At 41.7% G+C, this 18,474-nt stretch overlaps 1 protein-coding gene across 14 annotated transcripts in view; it reads right to left on the bottom strand.

Moving 5' to 3' along the window:
- The window catches only part of FAT3 (FAT atypical cadherin 3), a 383,565-nt gene that overhangs the window by 281,723 nt on the left and 83,368 nt on the right, over positions 1-18,474 (bottom strand). For all 14 annotated transcript variants that reach the window (XR_004305990.1, XM_032442223.1, XM_032442226.1 and 11 more), the window contains exon 2: positions 13,569-16,880. Coding sequence is in view for 13 of the 14 variants with exons in the window: in XM_032442223.1 (XP_032298114.1) it covers positions 13,569-16,863 (3,295 nt within the window). In the remaining variant the exon portion in view is untranslated. The remainder of the gene's footprint in view (positions 1-13,568; positions 16,881-18,474) is intronic.

The following is an 18,474-nucleotide window of genomic DNA, read 5'->3' on the forward strand; positions in this document are numbered from 1 at the left end:
TGACCCAAATAATTCCTGTTCCACCTTATCAGTGAGATAAGAGTCCCATCACAACCAGCAAAACACAAATCGAAGTGAATACCAAAACAGAGCCACAGAATCAGAGTCCAACCATACCCCCACCGCTAACGCTGCCCATTAAACCACGTCCCTAAGAAATGGTAGTTTATCCTGGAGCTGCTTTCTGAGAGCAGCTACCAGCCCACTACTTACTGTCCGGCTCTCACTCAAGACAGAGAGCATTTAAATAAAGGGTTAAACATGAACATGTTGATGTCTCCCAGCGTGAGCAGCTCTGAAGGCCAATCGCAGAACATCACCAGGTACAGACAAGTAGCGTGGTCTGGAGTATTCAGAATGGAAGTTTCAAGACAAGAAAACTCAAGCACAGCAGCTGCTGCCACAGTATAACAACTGGCAAGGCAGCCTTCCTTTCTTTTCTTCTATTTTTAGTTCTGTGATAACGTCCATATTGCTGCCATGACAACTAAACATTTTTTGCCCATCTGTATGGTGACACAGTAGATATATACATCTGTTCGTGAATCTTGCTTTTAAAAGACAGATCATGTTTTCCCAACTTTTGTACGGTTTTAAGCCTCTCTTTAGAAGGAGGCAGAATATTGCAGCTTCTCGAAAGCAGTGGCCCATAAATCACACCACACAGGCAGTGTATTGCCCAGGAGACACTCCAGCATCGCTTATCACCACCACAAATGAAAAACTCAAACCGGAGGCTGGTGACAAAGACCAGGGAACATATTCCCTCTCCTTGCTGCCTTTGCTTATCAGCCTTAGCAATGTAACCACCACAGACATATTCACATGAAAAAAACACACAGGATGAATGATTAGGGAAAGGGAAAGCTATTTTACTGCAATGCAGTTTAATAACTCTTTAAAATATTTGTAAGGTTTTCCATTTCAAGGCTACCACATCTTTAAAACACAGAATTCAATAAATAAATTAACTTCAGAGACATCAAGCAACTCAACCAAGGCTGCAGCATCACTAATCTATGGGTTTGCCTTGTCCCAGGGCATTTCTATTAAATCAAACCTTCCCTTCCGCACTACCAAGCCGTGTCTCTACAGCCAGGCCAAGTTGTGACATGAGGACATGGGACAGTCAGTCATGAAAACCAAGCCAAAAAAAAGGAGAAATATGAAGCATCCTTCCTTGAAATAACTACTTTTAAGCCACGTAATACATGAAAGGTTTTGGCAAGCCCCTGAATCTATGCTAGATTCATTCTTTCAGCACATTCTCAAGCCGAAACATTCCATGCTGCAGGCACTGCTGAAGTGCTCCCCTTTCGTGCTTCCTCGCATCACCTGGCCTGAAGCCCAGCCATGGGAATGAGTTGCTCAGGTTAATTCCTGTCACCTCTCTGGTGAGCCTTGTGCTGTATTTAAAACAAGGACACCAAGGGTTTCTCACTGACATGGCAATCACTCCAAAAATACAACGTTGAAGGTTAGCTGGTAGCTGCCAAAACTATTTGTGAAAGTAAATCAGGAGAGAAGTGGAGCTCCCAGTGTGCATTGAACCCCAGTTCAGACTTGTGCTCTAGACCTTTTACAGCTCTGTTGCCCTGGGCTGGTGTCCAGTGCCTGGTGTCCAACTACACAGGTTTCCTCGTCCCCCTCCATCTGGAGACAGAATTCATCATGAACCTTCTCCTTCTGCCTAGCAGTGAAGCCAGATCTTGATCATTCATCTACCACACCACAGAAAGTACGACCTCTCAGTAACAGAAGCAGCAACAGAAGCACGGCAGCCACAGCAAGCAGGGAACAACAGCGAGGATTCATCTCACTTGATACTGAAATTAATCTTCCATTTTGTTTTCAGCGTGCATTGAATCAAGCCATGTTTTGGAGTATCATTCAAGCCCAGAAGGCTGAATTGGGCAGCCTGACTGTAGGGCTGTTGGCTATGCCCAGTGCAGTCAATGTAACGTTTCTAGTTAATTATTTGGAATAAATGTACTAGCTTAAGTAGGTCACTGAGATGCTACAGTTTTCCTTGGAGATTAGAATGGGAAAGATGTGAATCCTGAAGGGGCTTCTCCTTTAACACCCTTCAACTTCAAATAGCAAGTGACTGTATTTATACAATGCACTTTGCTGTGTGTTTCCATCAAAATCACTTGTAGCATTTTAAAGCCATTAATCATGCGAGCATCATAACTAGCACAAAAATGCCTTTGACAACGTGATGGTCATTAGACTTATTGTACAGACAGGTAAAGTGAGGCATGAAAAGGTTAGCCGTGCCGCCAGAGGGATTTTGTATCTTCTGTGACATACAGTAAGCAGCTTTATCCATCTGATAGCTGCTCTTACTTGTGATATCAGCTCCAGGCTCAGGGCCCAGACCATAGCTACAATGGAGCAAATAGCCACCCTAATCAGCTCACACACCAAATCCCATCTTAGCACACATTCTGCTAGCTCATTCACTACTGCTGCTTCCACACCAAAGCCTGGACAAGGCGGCAGCTCTGATCATGTATTATTTCCACACTATTCCTCCAACCTGCTTAAATTCACTGCTCTTTATCCGAAAAACATTCCTTTGAACAACATCTACAGAATACATTATAAATTTCCTACGTGGACAAAATGTGATTATCTGTATTTATCTCGGTATGAATTTCAATGGTGAGAGTTACTGCCCTGTAGCTAGTTGCATGGATGCGCTTAAACCCACAGGGTCTTGGTCATGTTAATCCAGCAAAAGACCACACAGCCTTCAAAAGGGCAACCCAACCCTGAGCTCTGTAGTTGAGCTTTGTACATGCCAGGTTAAAGGGAGCTGGGAACCACAGCTTCACTTTACTGCAAAACTGGGATTCTTCAACTACTATAATCTTAACTATTAAAAAGCTGATTTTTCTGCTTAGATGTGTCCTTCAGAAACCACAATAGAGAAGATGGCACCTTCCACAAGTTGGACTCAATGATCCTTCTCATCCTTCCAATGAAGCCCTTCCAACGCAGGACATTCTATGACTCTATGATTCTCGGATCCAGCTGAGGGATCTGAAAGGGAATCATGGCTCCCTTGTCAGAGGTTCCCATTCCCTCGGGGGACTCTCCAGGAAAGCATGAACCTTCTCATCACAGTGGACTGGATCACACCTGGCTGAGCACAGCAGCACAGTTCCCCTCCCTGCAACCACTCAGTTAATTCTCAGTGTATAGATAGAGCTTCTAACCAGTGTCAGAGTGGTTTTAATTTGTGGGTATGGACAAAGAGAAGCAGATTTTCTGAGAATTAGATGGATTTTATCTTTGCCAGTGACAGATTAATGTTCATTATGAAAGATTAAGCAATTAAAGGAAATCCCCATGAAATAGCTGTGCTATTAACAATACAGCAGTTCAGCACTTAGCCTTTCAGGAATGGGCTACAGCCCATGACCTCCATCAGCAGAATGTTTGGGTTTTTTTTACTTCAGAATCAACAAATTCAAACGTTATAGAATCATTTGAGTTGGAAGGGACCCTTAAAGACCATCTAGTCCAACCCCCTGCAATGAACAGGGACACCTGGTTGCTCAGAGCCCCATCTAGCCTGACTCTGAATGTCTCCAGGTACCAGGCAACCATGACCTCTCTGGACAACCTATTCCAGTGCTTCACTAAACCCTTCATTATAGCTTGCAATTCAGATATTGCCTTCCATGTTTAGTGAGAAGCAGCACCGCTTTTTGACAATTAATTGATAGTGAAGGGCAAACTCTAGTGTCAGCAGTCCTAAACTCATTAGGCCTCATTAATTAAACAGATTTTGTCATTTAACCCTTGGACAGCACAGCTCAACGCCAGTTCTCTTCCATCCTTATGAACAGTCCCAATCTCCTCTATAATCATAAAATATACTGAGTTGGAAGGGCTCCATAAGGATCACTGAGTCCAACCTTAAGCCCAAACGTCCCTTTGGTTTCCCTCTTCCTCTCTGATCATTTTCCCTTCTCCAGAAGGATGCCCTGTACCTCAGGAGTTACTTGCTGCCCATGCTGAACCACACACTGCTCAAATGGTGGTCTCTTGATAAAGGCAAACACACTGCAGATCTCATAAGCAAACTCCTGACCCAGCCATAGGTCTCACTCTGAGCTCTGAGCCCGGGGCTCCTGTCACCATCCAACCACATCTGGTTGCTGCTGCTCATAGCTATCAGTGCTTTTCCTCACAGCAAAACGTAGGGTTATGGCCCCAGAGGGAACTGCCTTAATCATGGACTTGGACTGCGATCTGTCATCACCTCAGAGTTACTGCCTAATGATAATTAAGCAAGGTTAAAAAACAAACACTAAGAAAGGCAATTAGAAGTAACAAAGTGCAAATCAGTTTGTCCTTGCAGAGAATCTCAAGAAGAAACAAACAAAAAAATCCACTCCTTTTAACACCAGCTTCAGGATCCTGTGTAGCATCAGATGGGTGGTCTTCTATGGCAAGACACAGTGGGAGTCAGAAAAATCCACCTCAGTGCACGTTATGGTAAAGTGCCACTCCATAACAGAGATGCCAAACACCCCAAGTTCCTGCTGTTGTAATGCATTTCTACACAGTCATCCCCAACCTCCCTCAAAGAATCAAACTATTAACTTATCTGCACCTCTCACACCCTATCGCTAAAATGGGAAACTACATAAACACTGCACATCAAAGAGCTTCCTTCATTAAAATGTGAAAAATAATTTGTGTACTTTAGATGAAAGGTATTTGGGGACTCTGAAGTATCCCGGCAAATTTAATTAAACCCCACAGTTGTTCTCTCATAAAAAAATAAAGCTTTTGGGGAAAAAAAAACGTTATTAAAAATTTAACTGATCGGTGATGAGGGTTTGGTTTGTTCCCTTCTGCAAAATCTCACCTTATAAACTGAAGCAGTGGTGAGAAGCAAAACTGTTTTTAACAATCTCTGTGCAGAGTTACATTTCCAGAACTGTAATGATCAGCACAACTTTCATATGAAACAAGAGGAAAAAAGCCCAACTGAATAGGCACGTAAGTCATTTGGGGCTGCAATGGTCTGCAAATCAGAACCAAATCTGCTATGCATATTTTGATAAAACCGAACAAAAAAACACCCCACAAAAACCCAAACACTTTGATTGTGAAAAAAAGGACCAATCCAGCCCTCGCAGTGTGGAAACAGATGGCTGTTTAAAACCTCATACATTCAGATTACTCTCAGGCCAAGGTAAATACTTCTTAATAATTAGTCTTCTCGTAAATTAGAGAAGGAAAGCTTAATTTTGTTCCTTACAGTCACTAGGGTGATTATCCATCAGTGTTAATGGCCACATGCACGCAGACACCCACATTTTGCCTTGGATAGAATTTACATTTCTGGCTCTGAATGAAAAATCTCATTAATTCACCTCAATTTCTCAGCAGCCCATCGGGCTGCATCTGGCATTGTTGCCATGTGCTGCTGGTGCTGCAGGTTCCCCTCCCAAGCCCAGTGCACAGTTCTTTTTGCCCCTATTTGGCTTGGGCTGGTGACTGAGACTCTTCCAGTGTCCACAAACCTGTGCTACTCAATAAGATGATTTTCTGTAAGGGAAGCTCAGGTTGATAACCAAAATCTGCTATTTTAACTGGAATAAGCACCCACCCAGCTCAATCTCTAGATACAAATATCTTCATCTCTTCAGCCCAGACCTGAATATAGAATCACAGAATGGTTTGGGTTCAAAGCGACCCTTAAGTGTCAATGGACAAGTCAAGTTTGAGAAACACAAAACCTCATTAGAGTAAATGCCTAATGAAAACCAACTGCAATGAAAGCTCCCCACCCACATGCGCAGAGATTGGCTTTCTCTCAGTTATTTCTTACTGGCAACACTTCAGTGCTAATAAGACACCATAAGTGTATAAAATGTAATAAAGATGTTTACGTTAAACAGCAGACTACAAATCAAAAGAATCTGCTCTGTGAGCTGTAGAAGCTCAGCTCTGCTCATCCATTTTCAGGTAGGCCTGTATGTACAAACAGAGCTATCCAACAGAGGAAGGGCTGTTTTGCCTTATTGACAAAGACCTAACAAGTTCCAAGACTTGAATGCTGAAATTAGCCAAACTCAGCCTTGAAATGCGATGTAATTTTTTAATCAGTGAAAGCAATGAGAAATTGGAAGAGCTTTCCAAGCCAGTGCCCAGTTCACCACTACATGCAGTCCTTGGAGGGAGAACTACTTTGTACAGAGCACGCTTTAAGCCATCTTCCAGGGTAAATTCTTGACACTGTGAATGTGCTGAAGCAGGGGAAGAAATATACAGACTTAGATTTCTTATCAATCCAGCGTTACCACCTCTATGTGCTGCCAAATGGACCTCCCAAATTCCTGACCATCTCTATCCAATTTTATTGCTTCCTAAAAAGCCGCACAACCTGCTGCACGGGTCAGATGGGAAGTGTGTCCTCAATATTATTGCTCTCCGGGGAATCCTCTTTCTTGGATATGTTTCAGGAAAGGATTAGGCAGCACTGTGAAGTGGTTCCATGTAATCTCAGACACTGCTTTAACATCCATTTTCCTCTTCCTCAGTACATCCCAGGAGGACTGGACTGCTTACACTGCCCTGAACACACATAAACATGTACTTTTGCATCAACAACATCACATCTCACAGCTACAGACTTCCACTGTTGCCTTAGAAGACTTAGAATGGATTTCCCTCCCCCAAAGCTTTCCCTTTTTCTCTCAATTACCATGAATCACCCAAATGTGAAGGTAGAACAGGGTCAGAAGTGATGCCAGGATAAAGCTGATGCTCAGATGCTCAGACTGAATGGTAGACACATGAAGGAAGTTTTCTGTCTAAGAGGACAGTGGGTGGCTTGGTCCCATGTATTCATGCAGGAACACCTGGGTGTAACTTAGAAGACTGTGATGCACAGGATAATCTAGGGGTCACTTTGGAACAAAAAAAGGCTAAGGGACAGAATAACAGAAAACAATGGTACAAAATAGTCTTGGAAACAAACCTCAAGAAGGATTAAGGAGGAAATAAAAGCTGTGTATTTCTTTATTAACAAATAAATTGGTCTAGAGGGAGTGAACCTGCCTACAGCAGGGGGGTTGCAAGTAGATGAAGACCCTTCAAATCTAAAGGCCCCTAAAGGCCCCTTCCAATCTAAACTGTTCTATGGTTCTAAATTACTCAGAGACTGAGAAGTGTCCTATTATCAGGAGCATCCTTAATAATAAAGGAGTTTCTCCAAACACTTTCCAAAGAAGGAAAACCATGCAAATAACAACTAACTGAAAGCTGTTCATCATGAGCTGTTTCATGGTGTAGAAAGCCAAGAGGGCTGAGCAGCTTGAATGGAACAATTCTGCATGGCTGGTCTCACTTAGGAAACTTTCAAAATATGTCAAAATGATATAAAGGACTCTTTAAAGTAAATATTTTTGTAAGCTGAGGCATTATTTTAGGTTTTCTATTGTTAAATAAAAGCTTAAACAAATTCACTCCAGTGAAACCAGGACTGGCCTTGTTCCTCTACCAATTTATAGCTACAAGTGACAGGGAAATTATAAATACACAAACGCAGAATTTATAAAAAGAAACGAGAAAACCAACCTTGGTTCTCTACCGCAACTAATTTTAAAGAAAAAGAGAAGTGTTAACAATTACTGTCCTAAAGTTGGATATCGTAAGTGATGGAAAGATTGCCCCATTAAAAGCTGCCAGAGATAGCTCACAGAGTAACGATAACACATTACAGCAGACTCCAAAATAGCTGCTGCTAGGAATGCTTTACTCATGCCTGACACAGACAGAGGCCAACAGATCAACTTTTGGCTTGAGCTGCAACCCAGCACGCTCCTTCCCATAGAGAACCATGAAAGAGAGCTGGCTCAACACCAACCAGCACCAGCCCTAGGGGATAACTGCAACCAATCTTGGGAGCATCCTCACCCTCCTTTCCCAAGCCAGCACACAGCAGCACCCACTGTCTCTCCTCTTAGCCTAAAGTTACTCTAAAAACTGCTTTTAGAAGCCTCTGCTAATTAAATGGTTCAGAAACGCTTGCTCTCAGCAGTTAATTTTGCCTACATTCACCAGGAAAATGAACAACATCTGTAACACTAATACCCCAAAACTCCACGATGGCTTCAAGTCTATGAGTGAGTCTTCGCAGATTTAGTCACTGGCTCTTACATGCTTTGCTAAAATTAAACAAGTCAGGGAAAAAGAAAGCGCATATCACAAACCATTTTCATTTTTACTTGATTCCGTTTCAAGGAAACACTGGTAATGGTCCCACATAAATATTTATCAGACCGCTCAGATTGTAATAAATGGAAGTATCCTTTAACTTGCACACACAATAACTGAAAACTGTTTTAGACGACAGCAACAATCTGCAAGGAGTCTGAAGAAATACATTTATCCCCTTCTGCCAGACAGATGTAACAGAGCCGGCAGGTCTCTTTTACTGTAAACTATATAGTCTAGTGTTTCTTGTTTCCATTATTAGTCGTTTGAAGCCATGATTAGGGTTTTCCAACACCAACTGGCTTCTTTTTCGGTCTCTAGCAACAGTTTGTCAGGAATTTCAGTCACTCCTGAGGCACCTCAAGAGGTCTCAAAATACATCAGACTCCTGCTACACTTGGCAGTGTAAATCCACGTAATTCATAATAATTTGAAATCCACCTCTATTTAACATCATCTTCAAGATTTCTGTGCTGTGAAAGACAGGCTTGGCTTACTCGTTTGGATTTGTCAAGGCTGAAAACACCTGAGGATAACAAGTTATCAGGGTCATCCTCCAGCTTCCCTTCTTATTAAAGGGGGCTGTGCAAGGGTGGGAATGACTGCTATCTAATGCCAAAATTTCAAGTCCCAGTAAAAGTCTGGGGACTCAAGCTCCTGAATAACCTTAGAAAATAGCACTACAAAGTTTCAAAAGTGTTGTTTATATCCATGGTTATGGGCTCGGCTTTGCAATGCCATCAAATATCCCAGAAGTACTTCTTTAACACCACTATTTTTTTTTCTGCACGTTAAATTTCAGTACCATTTGAGATGTTACAGTGCTTTCCTGAGAAGCAGCAGATGATGGCTTCAGTCTTCCTGCCCAAGCAATGGGGTTAGTCATTACCTGCATCCTGGGGTGCTGTCACGCCAAGTCTGCCAAGACTACAGAAGGCTCAGCAGCAGAAGATGCTGAGTGTGTCTCATCTCTCTGCTTCTCTAGAACTCAGCTTATTCCCTTTCTATTACTAGTACAACCACAAGTAAAGTAGGGGTAAATATAGAAACTCTTCTAGTGCCAGGTTGTTACATCAACTGTGCAAAGAGTAGAAACACATGCCAGACTAAAAAGTAGAGCTGGAGTACAAAATTTGTGGTTTAGCTGAACCACAAATCATGAAAAGAATGAGAAGGAGGATGTCAGCATTTAGGCTAAAAGTGATCTCATCTAACTCAACTTTTTGAGAAGTCAGGCAATCTCAGTCGTTGTCAAAGTCCCTGCTAAGAAATACTGTTGGCTTCACAGAATCACAGAATCAAAGAATTATCAAGGTTGGAAAAGACCTAGAAGATCATCCAGACCAACCATCACCAATACTTCCCAGTTAAATCATATCCCTACCCACTCTATCCACTCTGGAAATATGACACTACTTGCTGATTCTATAATTTTATTATATTCACCCACATTCAACAGTAAGAATGAGATTTTGTTGTCTTTCTATAGATGGAGAAGAGGGTGGGATGCTCCTGTCCAGAGAATTTTTAGAGCATGACTCAACCACTTTATTTCATATTTTTACTTTCAAATGCAATGAATTATATTTCTCAGTCAACTGTTTATCTCTATTGACCATAAGGAAAGCCTAGCTCTGTCTGCAGATGATCACATTTCATTATGTGCATTACATCCAAGAGAAAAGAGAAGCAAAGAAAAGTGGTTCTGAAAGGAAGACAGAAGGAAAATGAGAATCCAAAAGTGGCGAGATCACAATGCACACCTCTCAGTGTAGGAGTCTGAAATGGCAAGCTTGTGACATTTATCCAAGAGCTGATGAATAGGCCGATGAAGACAGAAAATCAATGAGTTTGAACTTTACACCTAAGCTGGCAATAAACTGAATGCCTGCTGAGGCAGGAAAAAATAAAGTCTTCTTAAAAAAACAATAATAATAAAAAAATAATAATAAAAATCCTTTCCTTTTTCTCCTATTGTTTTGCTATGACTTGTGAGCTGTTTTGTAAATGCAAGAATCATCTAGTCTGCTGGCTAAACTAGTAGTGTGAAAATGGGGTTGGAGCTGGAAGAGGTCAGGAACTGCTGCCTTCTACAGCTGGAAAGATTCTGTTGATTTAGAGATTTGTAATAGCTTCACCTCCTGGTAAGGGAAATTAAAATAAATCCAGAGCAACAAATTGGGAAGTTACTCATGAGGCTGTGCGACCAAATACATGTAAAACTTTGCTTATGAACTGAAGTATTTAACAGTAAATGCTGTAATGCAACATCAACAGTCCTCAAATCTGGTTCTCCACAACACAAGATGAAGAACTGTACAGACTGAAACCCAGCATCACAGTGGCCTTTATCCTATAAAACAGCAACAATATCAGCATTTGCACACGTATCCTTTGCAGAAGGACCCATACAGGTCTACGTGGGCGAATCCCAAGCCTGCTCACCATGAACCACAGGCTCAGACCCAAAAGTAGAACTGCCAAAAGAAGCAACTGCCCAGCAGCCAGGTCAAAGTGAGCTGGAGTTAAATGCAACTATGCATACTGTATCCATCTGAAGAGGCTCAAGAACAAAACCATCATGCCAAGAAGCACATGGCAGCATGGCTTGGTGAGGATCCACCATGCAGTAAAGCTCATTCGTCTTCAGGTTAACTCTGCGGCCTCTCCAGGTATCAGTACACCCCGGGGAGCACAGGCACAGCTGACACCACTACGCTGGAATATTGAAGAAGAATAAAAATAATGCACTCAAGCAGAATTCTCCTGAAAGAACAGACTTGCTTGGAGTCCAGCCTGCTCACATTTCAGGAGGAATTTGGCCCAGTTTATCTCCTAATGATTATAATGGATACTGCAGTCTTCTTTTCATTAAGGCAGTAGCCAAAAATATTGATTTGTTGTACTTCATGGATCTGCTTACCTTCACGAATTTCAGGAGAGATGGTGCATAAGCCAATGGAGTCGGTCAGTTTTAAAGTGACAAATTAACTGCACTGAGAGTAAATAAACAGCTATCTCTTTGCAAATTAATTCAATATGTGACTTGAGCTCTTTTCTACATCGAGGAAGCTGATTCATCACTCAGCAGCACTTAAGTTGCCACCAGTTTCAGAGCAGAGCATTAATGTTTTGTCCTGTTTGACACGGAAGGTTGAACTCTGCGCACAAGTTACAAGAGCGTGACTTGGAGTAGCTCCCGAATCCCCAAATCCTGCTCCCACACAGCCTGAGCTGCAGTCATGCATACAAGTGCTCTTTGAGTTGCTTTCAAGATGCCTTGAGATATACAGAACAACTGGGGAAAAACAGATACAAAAAGGATCCAAAAGGGAACTGTGAACTACTGTGGTATGGAATAGCTTCTGGAATGGCTAAGACAGCGTAGCTGATGGGGTTGGCTTTCTTTCATGAAAACACGGAAGACGAGGATTTTCAACTTACAAAGCTCTGTTTTCTTGTGATGGCTTTTTGCATTTTTGTTGTCATTGTTTGTTTTTTATTTTCACAAACCAGATTTCTACCTGAAAGGAGGTTGTGGCGAGGTGGGGGTCGGCCTCTTCTCCGAGGTAATGAGTGATAGGAATAAAGTGAATTGCCTCAAGCTGTGATATGGGAGATTCAGCTTGGATGTTAGGAAGAATTTCTTCCCCAAAAGAGAGGTCAGGCACTGGAATGGGCTGCCCAGACAGGTGATGGAGTCACTAATGCCAGAGATGTTCAAGAAATGTTTAGATGTTGTACTGAGGGACATGGTTTAGTGGGAAATATTGGTGACAGATGTTGCACTAGATGACCTTGGAGGTCTTTTCCAACCTATGATTCTATGATATCAATTCGAGGAACAAACTAACCCTATTTATGTCAATCTCAACACATAATTCAGGACTTAGCAAACAGGGGCCCTAACTCAGTTCTTGTTATTGCCTTGCTAATAAATTAACTCTGGTTAACAAATGTTGAATCCTGGGATTTTCAGAACAAAGCCAGAGCATTTAGACCAATATCCTATTGCTGAACTTCATGGTACACAATAACACAGGCCAACATTTTCAAATGAAGGGGTTTAAGACTGAAATTCATGTACAACTGCATAAATAACGTCACCCACTCATGTTCAACTTCTATTAACACCTTCGCATATGTGAGTTCTTAAAATTTCTGGTAATTAGACAAGGTGTCCTCTTGACTTCCGACATTCAACTTTAATGTTTCTGGACAGGAGGCTCTGACTATCATCTGAGCACAGTTGCAGCACAGAGGCTACAGCACAAATAGAATAAAAATATTTTTCACTGCTTATGTTCAGACAAGTTCCACAGCATTTGCAATGTCGTCTGTTTTTCATAACGTTCAGTTTAGAAAGTTGTCATTTGATTAAACAGTTTGAATTTGTCAAAACATACATGTGAATCTTATGCTTTAATACCACATTCACAATTAAAAGCTTCAGCAAAAAAAAAGATATACTAAGTCTGCTTAAACCACAGTAAGCCCACAGACTCAACAAATTTAATGTAATTTTTGAAACTGCTGACTAAAATTTTCTAATATTACTTCTTCTAGTAGCACAGCTGCACCATTGCTCTCAACAGCTATCCAACATTTAAACAGACAGCTTGTTAGCTGTGTTTTATTGCATGGTCTTTTATACTTTGTGTTTTCTACATTTTCCAACCGGATACGGTAGAAGTGAAGTTTAATATCTTAGAAATCTTCACTCTATCAATGCAACTGCCACCAAGGAAAAGCTACCACAGGCTGAGCACATCTTTCCCAGTATTTCTGCCTTTACACAAGCATGCCTACACTGACAAAGACCGCGTGCTACAGTACAGTACATGATGCAGAATGGCATCTCATTCCAGACTGCTGAGTCTCATAACAAAGTACTCTCACCAACACGAAGTCAATGAACCAAGTCTTATTTCTCGCCTCTTCCTTCCTTCCATTGTATTTAGCACTACATTCAGTGTTCATGAGTGTTGTGACTCTGTTGAGGCAGCCTGAGCACCTAAGAACGATCAGCAGGTAATACTGTGATGCAAAAAAGACTTCACAAAACTATCACTGCTTCTTAAATGGAGTCATCACACAGCTACTGAAAAGCAATGTCCATTATTTCACACCCGCAGAATGATGAATGTAAGCAGATAATTAAATCATGTCATTGCCGTGCCTGGAATATTCTTATTTATAACTTTATCTTTCCTGTTAAGAAGACATGAATTTCTTGTTCTGGGTAGAAAATAATTAGGGCTAAGATTTTCTTTTGCAAAAATCTCTATGAAAGGAAAATGATAATTAGAAACAAAACTTACCAGTCTCTTCATCTATGCTGAATCTCCCAAGTCCACTGCCATCCCTGATGGAATACTGGATCTCCCCATCCCTTCCAGAGTCGTCATCTCGAGCAACAACTTGCAAAACACTTGTACCAATGCGGGAGTTTTCCTTCACAGATCCAATGACAGCAAAGTCAGGAAAATAGGGAGTATAGAGATTTTCATTAACATCCACCACTTCCACTTCCACAAAAGAGACAGAAGAGAGAGAAACTGGACGTCCCTTGTCCTTGGCACGCACAGTCAGGTTGTAGAACTGCTGCTTTTCATAATCCAGCTCTTTGCTCAAGCGGATAGCACCACTGGCTTTGTCTATCTCAAAACGCCCGTTGTAATCATTCACCAGTGAGTATCGGACCTGACCTCCCAAGCCAAGATCTGGATCGTGGGTTTCCAACCAAGCTATGACAGTGCCAACTGGCAGGTCCTCAAGCACCTTCACGTTGTAACTGGATGGGATGAAGGCTGGAGAACAATCATTGACATCATCCAAAAACACCTTCAGAGGCACAACTGAAAACTGCTGATGGCCGCTCTCTGCTTTATCCCTAGCCTCAATTTTTAGGGTGTAGTTTGCTTTTGTTTCCCGATCTAGCTGATCAGCCACATACACCACTCCCGTGGAACCGTTGATGGCAAACTGCTGGGTATCTGTCAGAACTGAGTAAGTCACTTCCCCGTTGGACCCAAGGTCTTTGTCTCGGGCTTCTACTTGTATAATCTCTGTACCAAGACTTGTACTTTCTAAAATGTTAACTGAGTAACTGTCCTGTAAAAAAATAGGCTTGTTATCATTTGCATCCCCTACAGTGACAGTCAACAGTCTCCACGCAGATTTCTGTGGGTTACCTAAATCATAAACTGTAATATTAAGGATATAGAGATCTGTTTTTTCACGGTCCAAGGGCATAAGAACTGTTAGTACCCCTGTCTCTATGTCAATGTTGAAACAACTATCTGCATTACCATCAGAAATTGTATAAACTACCTTTCCATTAAAGCCTGAATCTGCATCATAGGCTTTTATCCTCAGGATGGTGGCACCAACTGGCAGATCCTCCGAAACCATCACATCAGTTGGGAAGGTTTTGTCAAAATGCGGTGCCTGTCTGTTCACTGAATAATAATCCAGAAAACCATCTTCTAAATTCAACTTCACATTTGCTTTTGCCTTTTTGAGCAATTTTTCTGCTAGCCTCTGTGCAACTCTTGTCTCTCTACAGCTAAATGTCTTTGACGATACTTTCCCATGAACTACTGAAATATTAACAAACATAGCATCAGCAAAGTTCTCTCCATCAGTGGCTGTTATCTTAAGGCCAAAGTTGCTGTTCTTTATACCAGAATTAATAAGAGATTTTTTAAGTTGCAGGACACCAGAATCAGGGTTTAAATAAAAAATGCCAAGCTCATTTCCAGAGATTATTTTGTACTTTACAAGCTCTAACTCATCTATGTCTATAGCAGAAACAGCAGTAATGTGACCACCAACAGGAAAGTCAGATGAAATCACTCCCTGGCATGCCACCTTTTCAAACAGGGGTTTGTTATCATTGACGTTGCCTATGTATATGGTAACATTCACCTCGCTTTCATGCCGGTAGGGAGAACCCCAGTCAGAAGCCCTCACAATGAACCTGTAGCTTTCTGGTGAGGACTCAAAATCCAGTTCTTCAGATGTGCTGATGACACCTGTAAATTGATTTATTATAAATGGTAGTGAGTTCAGACTGGCAATGCTGTATGTTATGTATCCATTTTCTCCCCTGTCTTTATCAACTGCTGAAACTGCCAAAACACTAAACCCCACAGGGACACTTTCATTGACAAATGAGCTGTATGAAGACTGCTGGAATTCTGGAGTGTGATCATTGGCGTCTTCTAACCTGATGGTAACCTGTGCTTTTAAATCATCACCTTTGTTGGTATACACTTCTAACTCATAGAGGTCCTTCTCGGTGATTTTTAATGAACGAGCAGTAGTAATGAGGCCTGTGATGGGATTGATCTTAAAATTCTCAGCACCCTCACTAGGAGATATTCCGTATTCCACACCCAGGGGCTCAGACATCAGCTTAACAACTGCAACCACCACACCTGGAGGTGAAAATTCACTGATCGAAACATCATACGCTTCCTTTTCAAACTTCAAGGGGATGCTTTCTTTCTTGGGACTAGCAATGTGGACCAGTTTGACTGCAGAAAATTTCTGAGGAGATCCTTTGTCTTTTGCCTGGAGAGTCAGGTTGTAACCATAGGGGAAGCTGTCCCAGTCAATAGGCTTTCTTTCTTTGATTTTGTATTCATTCATCCACTTGCCTTCTTTAATCAGAAAGAACTGCTCTAGCGGATCTCCAGCCACAATCGAAACGGATTCAATTTCTCCATTGGCTCCTTCATCTAGGTCATCAATGTTAATGACTGCGTAGGTAGGCTCCTTGTCTGATGGGAAGGGAACATGTGTTACTACGCTTATCGTTGGAGCGTGTTCATTTATACGTTCAATGTGAACATAAAGCTTAGCCGTACTGCTTACACCATTATTTCCATAGAGCTTCATCCCACGGTCCACAGCCAAAATCTCAAGATCATACCTGTTTTTTTCATCGTAGTTTAACCGGCCACTTAAGGAGATAACACCACTCGTAGGATGTACTGAGAAGAGATCAACTTTGCTTTTGAAATAATAATAAAACTCGCCATTGGACCCAATATCTGCATCTGTTGCAGTCACCTGTGCAATGCTAGTCCTTAGTGGAGTGCTTTCTGCTATTGTGACAGAGTATGTGGTTGGTGAAAACAAAGGTCTTAAGTCATTCATATCCAAAACCTGGATGTTCACTTTTGTCCACGCTTCCAAGTCCTCTCCTCTGACAGACCCTTTCACTATCAATAAATAATTGTCCTGAATTTCTCTGTTTAATATAGCAGAATTCCCACCTTTAGTCCTTATTCTCAGGAAGCAAAAGTCAGCAATGACAACTTCCTCTGCTTTAAAAAAGCCTTCATCATCGCCAGACACTATCCTGTACTTGATATCCCAAGAAAGGTCAGACAAGGTAATGCCCATTCTTGTTTGACTGTTGACATAGGTCCTGGCTGCTGAATTCTCGTACACAGTTGCATTGTAAGTGGAATGAGTGAAGTGAAAGCCAAGTGGGGCAGCTCCATGTGCTACCTGGAAGAGGGAGGCCAGGAGCTCAGCAAGCAGAAGGGCAAGACAAGGTGGAGGGGGCCGTGTGCCTGACCAGTGGCCCATGTTCACCTCCATCACATCATCCTTTCACCCTGCAACAGAGAGAGAAAAAGGAAGGTGAGTAATTGAGAGGCAAAAACTGTACTGATAAAAACTAGTTGCCACATATTTAACAAAACAAAAAGGGAGAAAACTATACGCACACAAAAGCAATGTTTTTTTTTCATTATATTTTACCTCTATGTATACGCATATGTATGAATGCACACATACATACAAATACACATATGCATATGTACACACTTCTTTAAGATAAAAAATCCCTACAAGATCCAAGCATATCTTTATTTACAGGGTGTTCGAATCAAAAGTAAGGAAGAAATATGGTTATTTAAATGTAATTGCATGCACATACGCATATGCATACATGTACCCACATACTGAGAACAGACACAATGAAGAAAATATAACTGCTCAACAGAGTTTCCAGGTACAGACTTGGGTTAGTAAATGTCACAGCCAGACAGCACATCACACTTAGGCCCACCCTTGCTTATGTACTACAAGGTATCTGTCATTAGCATCACTACTATGCAACCAGTACATGTGGTAACATGCAGTAAACGAAGAAAGAGCAGAACAGTTTTCAACTGGTGAATGCTGAACACACTCCATAAATGCTCCATTAGTTACTTATTGCAGCTTCATCCCAACCTAAGAAAAAGGTTGTCCAATCTGCTGCCTGTCCTGCTGTGAACTGAGCCTGAAGGCACCCTTGCTCAGAGTGAATTCCTGCCACAAATCAGATATGGTTTTGCTGCCAGCAGCTTGTCTTAATCCACACATGGTCCCATTTCACCACCACCTCAAAGCATCAAGAGCCCTTCCACTGGTTTCAAAAGGTGGATCATAAGCCAAAGTAAAGCAGTGCAGTCAATAAGCAGACATTTGAGGAAGAACTGGAGACGTTCATACAACCCAGCTACACATTAGTCCCAGTGCCTCACTTGGGGCCTCTATATTTCCAGGCTATACAGAGATGGGGAAGCAGAGACTGGTGGAGATTGCTGGAGGGTGCTGTGGAAGCTCTGAGTGAGACTCCTGCTGATGGCTTTCCATGGAAGGGATGGGAAAGGAGCCTAAGGAAACCTGTCAGATGCTTCAAGTGAGGCAGTGTGAATAAACTCCTTTGTTACAAAGTACCTTCACTCATAAAGATCACAGAAATCAACTGCAAAAGGCAATTATTAAAAGACCCACTGCACACATGCGTGGTTCTCGTAAAAGCTGCTTGAAAATGCAGTTTTCTCCAAGCTAGAATATAGAGTGGAGCAGGATAGGAAAAGCTGTCGATAATGACAGGAGTTAATTTAAATTTCCAACATGATTTCAGCATCCCCTAGGAGATTAATAAATTGCAGGCAAGTTTTGGAATAAGAATTCATGTTAGTTATCACTTCCAATATAACTGAATGACTATTGCGTTTTTAAGTACTAATGACAATCAATTTATTGCACTGGTGTTATAACGTTCACGCAAAAAACACTTAACTTCCTGATCCCACAGTCTGCATCCCATTGCTTCAGCACATTAATCAGTTTGATAGCTTTCCCAAATGTTTGTCAATGCACACATCTATCAACTCAATTTGCACATGCAGCTCCCCCTGCCCTTCTCTCCCTTTT

This window comes from Coturnix japonica, chromosome 1, assembly GCF_001577835.2.
Source record: "Coturnix japonica isolate 7356 chromosome 1, Coturnix japonica 2.1, whole genome shotgun sequence".
NCBI lineage: Eukaryota > Metazoa > Chordata > Aves > Galliformes > Phasianidae > Coturnix > Coturnix japonica.